Below are 10,464 nucleotides of genomic sequence, written 5' to 3' on the forward strand. Positions count from 1 at the left end.
CTTTACTGTTCTACTGGGAAAAAAACGACACCTACATCTTGGATGGGCTGAGGGTGAGTAAATTAACAGCACATTTTCAATTTGGGGTGAACTATTCCTTTAAAGCAATAAGCTATACGCGGCAACAACAACATGATAAAAAAATAATGATCAATAAATAATATTTATTAATAATACTCAAAGAATTATTCCACCAAGTAATATTTCATTATGTAACTGTTAACTGTTGGCAAGCAATTTAGCAACTCTGTATAAAACAGGCTTTTATTATGAAGTTAACATTTTGTTATATAAACACTAAATTAATAAAACATCTGAGAGACTGGGATAAAGTACAATTATGGTTAGTTTATGGACTTAAGTAACATGAAAAGCAATTAATCCCATTGCATTAATGTCACCTTGTGTTCAGATTTGTTAAACCATAATGCTTGGGGTTTCTTGACAGACATCGCCATCAAGTGGACATTTTCAGGTATTGCAGGTCTCACTGTACTCTCAGAAATGAGTCTTGTATCATAGTTTCTACTTCATCTGTGAGTTTATTATAGTCAGCCTGACATACTTTATGTGGATGATGTCCGTCATTTCTCATGCACTTCAGCAGAGCGTCATGCATCTGCTCTCTGCCTCCAATGGTGCAGAGTTTATCCAACTGCTCAACAGGATCCTCTGGGATATTTTGACACTGTAGGGCTTTTAAGACAGCCGGAGCAAACTTCCCGTGGTGTGCAGTGGAGCATATCACAAGCGGGCAGGTTTTGTCATGTATACGATCGGCGACTACTTTACCAACCGCTGTGTGAGTGTCCATTATGTAGCCTGTTTTTGCGTACACCTCTCGTATGGCCCTCAAACAGTCATCTTCTGAGCACCAACCAGCTTGAACTTCCAGATTTATATTCTGCAGTAAAGTCTCTGACACTTTAAAGAACTGGTCTCTTTCTAGATTTAAAAACAAATCTCTGATGAGACTTCCATCCCCACCGGAGGCATGATGGATGAACCTCTCAAGGTTGGAAGACTTCAGGATATCAATGGCAGGAGAGTTTGAAACCAGCAGCTTCCTGTTGCGGAGATCATACTTGCCGCTAGTGATGAAGTCCGATATGATGCAGTTATGATTGGACGCACAGATCACCTTTCGTATGGGGATTCCCATTTGTTTGGCATACAGGGCTGACATAGCATTGCCAAAGTTTCCGGTAGGGATGCACACGTCTATGGGGTCTCCAAACTTCAATGTGCCATTTCTAATCAAGTCCATGTATGCCGAGCAGTGATAGACAACCTGAGGAAGCAGTCGAGCCCAGTTTATCGAGTTTGCGGTGCTGAGAACTGTGGCATATTCCACAGCTAAATGTCCAATCAAGCTTGAGTCCCCAAACATTTGTTTAATGCTCCTCTGGCAGAAGTCAAAGTCGGACAGGACGCTGATGGACTTGGCATTGCCCTCTTGAAATCCTGTCATCTGTAGCTTCTGAATCTCACTCACTCCATTCTCAGGGAAAAACACAAGCACGCCGATCCTCTCCTGGTCACTGTCTTTAAGATTTCTAAAGCCGTTCAGCACCGCACTTCCGGTATCTCCAGATGTGGCCACTAAAATCAGGTAGTTGCACATCTGCGGCAGGCAGTGGGCGAACAGCTGAGGCATTAACTGCAGTGCCAGGTCTTTAAAAGAGGCAGTGGGGCCATGAAAGAGTTCTAGAAGATACTGATGATCAGTGAGGTGCTTTATAGGCACAACCGATTGATTGGCGAAGTTCTGGCCGTAAGCGCGACACACCATTGCGCTCAAGTCTACAGGGGACACGTCCATAGGATGGATACAGTTTTCCAGTATGGCCACAGCTCTTGTGGCATATGGCATGCTGGATATCCTCAACCATTCAGAAGGTTCCAGTTTGGGGAAACCTTTTTTTGGTACATAAAGCCCTCCATCTGGTGCAAGACCCTCTATGACGACATCACTGAAGAACTTGGGCTCACTTGACATTTGGCTCCTTGTTGAAACAAACATCTCTGATTCTGAATCCTCATATCTGACCAGAGTCCTCAGGACTTTATCAGCCACGTCCTCCACAGAGTCTCCTGTCCCACAAAGGACTCTCGCATCTAGCCACTTCTCATAAAACTGCTTCCTGTACTGTAATATCTCTCTCATAGAAACACCAGCATCCTGACCCACAATCCTGTTCACCTTCATTCGAGAGAGTCTCTGCATGATATCTTCTGTGTCCACATCCAGGTACATGACCAGTCCGGAGCGCTTCAGATGCCGCATGGTGTCCGAATGCAGTGGATTGGAGCCGGTCAGTGAGATGACACTTCCTGTGGCAGTGAATCTGCACACCGCTTTACCTTCTTCTTCAATAAAACCATCTCCACCGATTTCAGAGAGCTTGTCTGCCACACTCATTCCCCATGTTCTTTCAAGAACATCGTCATCTATATCAATGACAGGCATACCTAGTCTGTGTCCCACAATCCGCCCTACGCAGGTCTTCCCTGCCCCAGGAGGACCCATCAGGAGAATGTTTCTTCCATGCGGTTTAGAGATTTGATTTGATAGCCGTGCTGTAGTGAAGTATGAAGAACCAAATGGGGCAAATAGCAGGTGGGTCCTCAGCTTTCCCACTTTAGCCAACAGTTGGCCGAAATTTGCAGGGATCATCTTGGGGAAAAAAGATCATATAATCTAGGAAGCAGAAATATATTACAGAATTAAAATCATGTCAGTAGATATAACAGTAAAATTATAGAGCATTTGCTAAAATACAAAATGTACAAACATATTACTTTTACCCATGGTTTCACAGACGAGGCTTAGGGTTTTGATCATTTTTCATTTTTGGGTTAGTTCACCCAAATATAAAAATTCTGCCATTAATTACCCTCATGTCGTGACACACCCGTAAGACCTTCGTTCATATGATCTTCGGAACACAAATTAAAATATTTTTGATGAAATCCGAGAGGTATCTGACGCGTCCATAGACAGCAATTTAACTATCACTTTCAAGGTCCAGAAAGGTACTAAAGACATCGATAAAATGGTCCACATGACTGCAGTGTTTCAACCTTAATTTTATGAAGCGATGAGAACACTTTTTGTGTGCAAAAACAAAACAAAAATAATGACTTTATTCAACAATATCTTCTCTTCTTTCATTCTCATATGCTGTTTGTGTTCAGTGCTTCCAGGTTTTACATCAGAACACCAGTTAGTATTGGCTGACGCTGCTCATGTGAGCAGCACAACGCATGCGTATGATGCTGACACAGGAGCTGGCCAATAATGAGTCGGCGTTCTGACGTAGAACCAGGAAGCGCTGAACTACGTTCACTGCGTCAACTGTGTACGAGACTGACAGGGTAGAGAAGAAATTGTTGAATAAAGTCATTATTTTTGTTTTGTTTTTGCACACAAAAAGTATTCTCGTCGCTTCATTAGGTTGACCCACTGTAGTCACATTGATCATTTTAATGTTTTTAGTACCTTTCTGAAAGTGGTGGTTAAACTGCTGTCTATGGATGAGTCACATACCTCTCGGATTTCATCAAAAATATCTTAATCTTAATTTTCATAAAAAATCTTAATTCGAAGATGAACGAAGGTCTTATGGGTGTGGAACGACATGAGGGTAAGTAATTAATGACAGAATTTTCATTTTTGGGTGAAGTAACCCTTTAAGCTAGTCCAGACTAAAATGCTGAAAGCAACTTACACTGACATATCTTAAAATATGTCAGTGCCATTGTTTTGTCTCAGGATGCACATCAGTAATGTTTTTTTTTTTTTTTTTTTTTAAAGCATGTTTATTAAAGCTACTTAAATGCCCTAATTGAACTAAGGCCTAATCCTGGCATAGTCTAAAGCCCTGTCTGTGAAACCGACCCTTATTGTGTTGACTCAATTTATGTAATGATTTGTTTTAATAGTCTGCTGTGTAGCTCGCCTCAGTGTGAACTCGGCAGAAGCGTGCATAGAGGCGGTGCTTGTGAGCACCCTTTAAGGGCCTTAAAGTCTTTGAAATGGAAGTATCGACAGATCTTTTCTTCCACATTGAGAGGTACATCTGAGTGTAACAAATTATTGAAAAGGAAAAAAAAAAAAAAAAAAAAAGTGTGGCAGGGGACTTGGTTCCACTTATTGAATTTTGAAATGTGGGCCTTGCAGAAATGGGGCTATAATCGAACTAAATGTTTGATTGGAGAGTCTGGCATGCCATACATCGCCAGAGAGTCTAACGTTTCACTGCAAGATCAAATTATATTTTTATTACAAAAAATTAACATATGCATGAATGAACAATAAGAAACATGCATTTAGAAAATAGGATGAATTTTCATTTCCTACGACTTTATGCACTGATGTGGTGTGCAATTTAAATCTATTTAGTCATGAGTTCACATAACAGATTTTAGCAATCAAAGAAAAAGAATGTTTTTATGTTTTCATTATTTGGTTGTCCAACAGTTCGTTTATTATGCTTCAATAGAGGCCACAAAACGACTTGCAAAAAGGTGCTATAAAGTGCAGTGCAATATGTTTTCGAGATCAACTCTTCATCAGTGCCATATGATTTTGGATACACGTGTGCGGATCTTTTTTCAACTTTTTTTTTTGGGTGGATTTACGCACCCAGCAAGATTTGTGACGTTAGACTGTATACATTTTGCGCTACGCCACTTTCTTCATCATTATTTGGCTGGACTCAAACATGAAACGAGTGCAACATGAAAAAGTGATTTAGTTTTTATCAATTTCAAGTAAATATGGGATTTTAATGAAGACTATGTATGGCAATTATATAACCGGAATATATTTTCAAAAATGACATTTACCTTAAAATGCAGAGAAAAATAACTACAGACTGTACTGTCTATCTGGCAGTCTGTCTCTCCGCAGAACATTACAATTGCAAGTTAATGTTTTCTGATAGGAGTACATGATTACATATAATAGATTTACACACATATATGGCAATATGTTGAGTATAAAAAGTAAGGTTTACCTATAGTACAGCGTTTATCTTACTAATAGCCTATAGTAATCTCACTTTCACGTGTGTATATAGCGTGTACCACCATGTAAACAAACCGCATCAGTACGGCAACAGCAAAAGGACATTTTCCGTTTACTTTCTGAGAATTCATCATACGGCTCTCATTAGTACCGTCACTTTCAAATGATAATACTAAAATCAAATCTTTAGCATGTGTGATAAAGTTTTGTTTGTAAGGTTTGTTAGAGTTATACATTTAAGCAACTTAAACAACTGAAACTATGAATCTTTTGTGACTAATGCGGGAGAAAATAAAACAAGGGGAAACTGTTTAATGTTGCTTGGCAGTGGTTGTCATAGTGACGTTTGTTAAACAACACCGATTCTGTCGGCCATTACGCTCATAAAACAGTCTGCAAACAGCGGGAGTTTTTCTCTTTGTTTCCTGTCATTTTTGTCTCTATCATCAGACATCATGAGCGACACCATCTATCCTCCAGAGAGCATCTATAACCTTATTCCCAGAGAGGAAGAAAAAGCCATGAAAGCGCCCAGGTAGAGTTTCAGACTGCTTTAAGATAAAATACCGCAATAAGATGATATTATGGAGTGTTCTTTCTTTCTTTCTATCTATCTATCTATCTATCTACATTGTAACATGTAATGACACATTTTTTCATTGATACCCACCAGGTCTCATTACCATAATGTGTTATACAATTATTAAAACTAATATATTTAAATGGTAAGGTGTTTGTACCAGAATTTGTTCTACTTGCTTTAACTCCCTTTTAATGAGAATGTAATGTGAATCTTCATTATGTATTAAACAAACCTATATGTAAAAAAAACTGTTGTCGGTATACAGAGAAAGAATTAGTAGGACATCTACTTAATTGAACTTGATGTCAAAATGTGAAATATTTTTAAACATGTATTTACAATTAAAAAAAAAAAAAAAATTAAAAATCCTATTGATTTTGGGATGAAAGACCTAGACATATTTTGTGAGATTCATCCATTAATATCTTAATTTTCAGGTACATGTCAAAGTTCAGAGAGCAGGTGAAGCTGGAGAAAGTGGTGAACAAATCCCCCAATAAAACTCTGGGACCAGCAAAAGTGGACGTACCGTTGCCAACAAACTATCTACTGAAACACTCCAAGGAACCTAAACTCCCTGAGAGTACATGTCCTGCATTTGCTGTTTAAGAAATTTTAAGCATTCACTATATAATATTGACCTTTTAAATACAGATAAATATATTTTCATTACGATCATAATATGCCAATTTCATGTGCAGACCACTAAAGCTTTGCTTGGTTCATTTATTTGTACCGTTTCAGAGAAACCATTTAAATATGAAGATGATGAGCTACGTAGTAAACCACCAGTACCTGCAAGAACAGAGAAGCCGCTCATGGGTCTCCACACCAACAAGAACTTTATTAAGACCAATGCTGTTGAGAACATCATGGCAGTCCCAAAGAAAGTGCTGCCAGCGTATGCTGATACCAAGAAGGGGGACAAACAACCGCTGGAGAACTCTGGTCTCATCCCCAAATTCATTAAGAAGAAGGTGAGAAGAGTGATGTGGTGTTGAGTTCCATGTTTCAGTTGCTATTGTATTTCATGCATACTTGCTGCAAAAATAGTAAGAAAAGCCTCAGGCATGTGTTGTATGCATGTTCTCAGGACTATGGTCAAACTCCAGAGTACCTGCTCCAACGCAGAGAGGAAGTCAAGAAAGCTCAAGAGGAATATGATAACTATGTCAAGGAGCGTATGAGAGAGGGAGCCATGAAACAACTCTTGGGTGAAGAACGACAAAATATCCTACAGGTAAACAAATACAAATGTACTCTGAATGAAACAATCTCTAATTATTTATAGCCTGTGTTCTGATGAAAGGCACGTACGATGTCTTCATCGAGAGCTTTGCGCTGCTGAACTTGCAGCATTAATCTCCTGATGATCAATTGCTTGTGTTTGTACTGTAGTTGTTCCTCAGTTTTTCAGCTGTGTTGGATAAAATCATCTGCTGTATGAGTAAATATAAACAAATTAACATGACCTTTTTTATACATTAAGATTTTAAGCACAAATGTAAATGAATTTATAAGGGAAAGCATATATATTAATGTCTGATGATTAAAAATGGTGGACACCATTGTGTCCTTGCTAAATAAAACTTGATCCCAGAATGGTAGTGGATAATAATTATAAAATGTCTTTTTTATTAAAAGATATGTCTGATGACTTGATGACTTTTGGCAGGCTCTGAAGAAGAACTGGGATGACCTTCATCATCAGTACCAGGGCCTCTCTGTTGTCACAGACACAGCTCCCAAAAAATACAGGAAGGAGCGTCTGGAGCAGGAAATGAAGCAGCTGGAGAGAGATATTGACCTGATTGAGCGACACAAAACCATCTACATCACTAATAATTGAGCGTGATGTTAGCTAGTGGCCCTAAGTTCAGCAAATATCCAAGAACAACATTAGAAATATTTGAAACTGCCACAGTGTCTTTGCTCGTCCTCTTCTATGGTACTTGAAGGTTAGTTTGAAAGGCTTCAGTAAAGTTTTACAGCAATACATCTAAGTACAATAAAGATAATTTTAGATGAACTGACTGGTCTCTGAGCAATTTCATCCCTTTAAAGTCAACATGAATTGAAAATAATCCCTGTTTACTTTCTTAACATACTGTACATGTATCTGGTTCATGATTAATCAGTGAGCATTAGAGCTGCACGATTCTGGATAAAATGAGAATCACGATTTTTGGTTTCAAATAGAGACCTCGATTCTGAATATACAACCAAACAAAATAACATGTAATTTACTAGAAGTTCTGACAAAATATGTCGCCACCTAGTGGAATTAGATGTAATTGATACAACCGTTATTTGACGTGCCAAGTTCGTAGTGATGGGAAGTTCGGTTCTTTTCCGCGAACCGGTTCTTTCGGACAGTTCGATTCAATAAACCGGTTGAAAAAACCGGTTCACCGGTTCTTTTACGCTCCGACGTAATGACGTCGTCTATCGCGGGCCGGGATGAAAAAACACTTAACACATTCAAATATATAAAGTCAGTAATCATAACATCAGTCAACTAAAACATCAGATTATAATCTGAAACGTTTCTTACCATTTAATTTTGCATCTAAAGCATCCATATACAGGTAGTGATGTGCAAACGAAGTTTTACAGTTATAAAGTTAATAAATTAGTCTTCATCAGCGCAGAAACCATGATCCCCTTACATTACGATTTATTTGTAATTACATAAACTTACGTTTCGCCAGATTGGCCCCTCATTCGAGTCCTCTCATAGCATCAGTTGTCCTAGTTAACCGGTGCTATGACAGTCATTACTGTTCAGTAGCTTCAGATCACACGCTGAATCACGCATGCGCAGTATCATCAGCTCATCGATTCTCAAATCGGACACGTCCGAAAGAAGCGGTTCTCGGTTGTGTACTGGTGATCCGAAAACCGTTGCAACCGATTCTACTCGAGAACGAGATTGAGATTCGAGAACCGCGAGTCGCTTGTTTGCTCGCTGTAGTTTGATTACGTCATTTTTTATCTTTATATCACCTTGTTTAGAAATTAAATAAGCTGTCCATGGATTATTTATGAAACAAATAAATGTTTAGTTTGATAGTTTTACAAACAATTAATTGTTTCCAATCTTTAGTAGTAATTTTGTAGAACTATTTCTGAACATTATAATTGATCTGTGTACAAAATATTATGTTAATGTTGGTATGTAGTTTATTATGTACAGTATTTTGTATGTTATTAATCAGTTATGGTGTATTTGGAAAAGCACAATAAATTTTTTGTATTTTGAATTAAGTCATAAATATTTCCAGTATGTTTATGTTATCGCACTTTCCGATGTTCAACAAAACTTGAGTAATGTACTTTTCGTTCTCTTGAAAAATTACACGCATGCGCAGTATCATCAGCTCATCGGTTCTCAAATCGGACATGTCCGAAAGAAGCGGTTCTCGGTTGTGTACTGGTGATCCGAAAACCGTTGCAACCGATTCTTGACTCGAGAACGAGAACGGTGACAGGCCGTGTACGTTCGTTCGTGTACGCCGCGCATGCTCACTCAGCTGCTCGTGCTCGTGCTCATCATCATTTCTCTCTTTACAGCAGGTTAAGTCAGTGTAGCCTACTGTTGGAGTAACTGAATAACTCCGGGATGTTGGTTTATTTCGAGAGGTAGTGTCAGGCACGTCAAAAAGTGAGTAACTTTAGTAATTTGTGGATTAGTGTTTGCTTACTGGAGATGCGAACTGTTTGGAACGATTCAGACCGATTTGGTGAACTGGTTCGACCGGTTCACTGAAAAGAACCGGTTAAAAAGAACGATTCGTTCGTGAACCGGACATCACTACAAGTTCGTTTCAAAAGGTAGTTTGCTCTATTTTGATCGCTATCGTATACATCGGTGTTTAAATACTAACTTAAAACTTATATCTCAGTGAGCATTATTCCAAAAAATTATATTTTAATATTTCATCAAAACTATGCTCACAAAGGCTGCATTAATTTTACCAAAATACAGTAAAAACAGTAATATTGTGAAAGATTATTATATTATTTAAAGCTGTCCTATTATGCCCCTTTTCACAAGATGTAATATAAGTCTCTGGTGTCCACAGAATGTGTCTGTGAGGTTTCAGCTCAAAATACCTCACAGATCATTTATTATTGCTTGTCAAATTTGCCCCCTATTTGGGTGTGAGCAAAAACACACCATTTTTGTGTGTCCCTTTAAATGCAAATGAGCTGCTGCTCCTGGCCGCTTTCCAGAAGAATGCAGAGCTTTAACAGCACGTGCTTCGATACTGAACAACAACAAAGCTGGAGAATCTCACGCAGACAAAATGATGGTTGTCAGTAGCAGTGTTCAGCCTTACATTGTTCAAACCGGAGTCGGACATTGATGGAGAGACTCAGGAAGAAGTTACAACTTTTAGAATGCAACTGGATGTTTCTGGATGGTTAGTGAATAAATTTATGTAGTTAGTCTTACGTAAGAGTTGGGGATGTAAGACTTGATTTTCCTGCTAAGACAAAAGCTGAGATCAAGTGCCATGCAATAAAGCAATAAAACCCATCTGGAGAAAAGATTTCAAAGAAATAGCATAGGACAACGCCTTGCCCAAACATCCTCATACATCTATGCAACCCCCACCCCACACACACACCCTCCTTCCTTTCCCCCTGACTCAAGTCACTGAAAGTTCTCCAAGAAGGCATGTTCTATGTACAATGTATCTTATGTATCTATTGTTTTTTTCCTTTCATGTTTGGTATCATTTTAAATGTCTCAGTGCGATTGGTAAAATGGTCTCAGTTTCACAGCAGTCACTGGTATTATGAGGAAGATTGAAAACTAAGGAGATTTCTGTCCTCCTTTTGG

General features: G+C 38.7%; 2 protein-coding genes across 3 annotated transcripts; one reads left to right on the top strand and one right to left on the bottom strand.

Annotated features, from left to right (window-relative positions):
* Nucleotides 1–144: 144 nt before the first annotated feature.
* Nucleotides 145–5,144, bottom strand: LOC127506304 (threonine synthase-like 1). Of its 2 annotated transcripts, none has more exons than XM_051882661.1 (2): nucleotides 5,022–5,144; nucleotides 145–2,701 (listed from the first exon to the last, which is right to left on the bottom strand). In XM_051882661.1, the coding sequence occupies exon 2, from the start codon at nucleotides 2,675–2,677 to the stop codon at nucleotides 488–490; it is 2,190 nt and encodes a 729-aa protein (XP_051738621.1). In that variant the 5' UTR covers nucleotides 2,678–2,701; nucleotides 5,022–5,144; the 3' UTR covers nucleotides 145–487. The 2 variants fall into 2 exon arrangements, with proteins under 2 accessions (XP_051738621.1, XP_051738622.1); XM_051882662.1 differs by lacking the exon at nucleotides 5,022–5,144 and adding an exon at nucleotides 4,852–5,004.
* Nucleotides 5,145–5,347: 203 nt separating this feature from the next.
* enkur (enkurin, TRPC channel interacting protein) lies at nucleotides 5,348–7,644 on the top strand. The gene is made up of 5 exons (XM_051882664.1): nucleotides 5,348–5,567; nucleotides 6,053–6,198; nucleotides 6,360–6,592; nucleotides 6,709–6,855; nucleotides 7,291–7,644. The coding sequence occupies exons 1-5, from the start codon at nucleotides 5,488–5,490 to the stop codon at nucleotides 7,462–7,464; spliced, it is 780 nt and encodes a 259-aa protein (XP_051738624.1). The 5' UTR covers nucleotides 5,348–5,487; the 3' UTR covers nucleotides 7,465–7,644.
* The last annotated feature ends 2,820 nt before the right edge of the window (nucleotides 7,645–10,464 follow it).

This window comes from Ctenopharyngodon idella, chromosome 23, assembly GCF_019924925.1.
Source record: "Ctenopharyngodon idella isolate HZGC_01 chromosome 23, HZGC01, whole genome shotgun sequence".
Lineage (NCBI taxonomy): Eukaryota > Metazoa > Chordata > Actinopteri > Cypriniformes > Xenocyprididae > Ctenopharyngodon > Ctenopharyngodon idella.

What these genes read in the sequence shown, in the direction of transcription:
- LOC127506304 (XM_051882661.1), bottom strand. Translation starts at nt 2,677, where the DNA reads ATGATCCCTGCAAATTTCGGCCAACTGTTGGCTAAAGTGGGAAAGCTG.
- enkur (XM_051882664.1), top strand. Translation starts at nt 5,488, where the DNA reads ATGAGCGACACCATCTATCCTCCAGAGAGCATCTATAACCTTATTCCC. An exon ending in CCAAATTCATTAAGAAGAAG is followed by an intron (nt 6,593 to 6,708) that starts GTGAGAAGAGTG and finishes GCATGTTCTCAG; the next exon opens with GACTATGGTCAAACTCCAGA. An exon ending in AACGACAAAATATCCTACAG is followed by an intron (nt 6,856 to 7,290) that starts GTAAACAAATAC and finishes GACTTTTGGCAG; the next exon opens with GCTCTGAAGAAGAACTGGGA.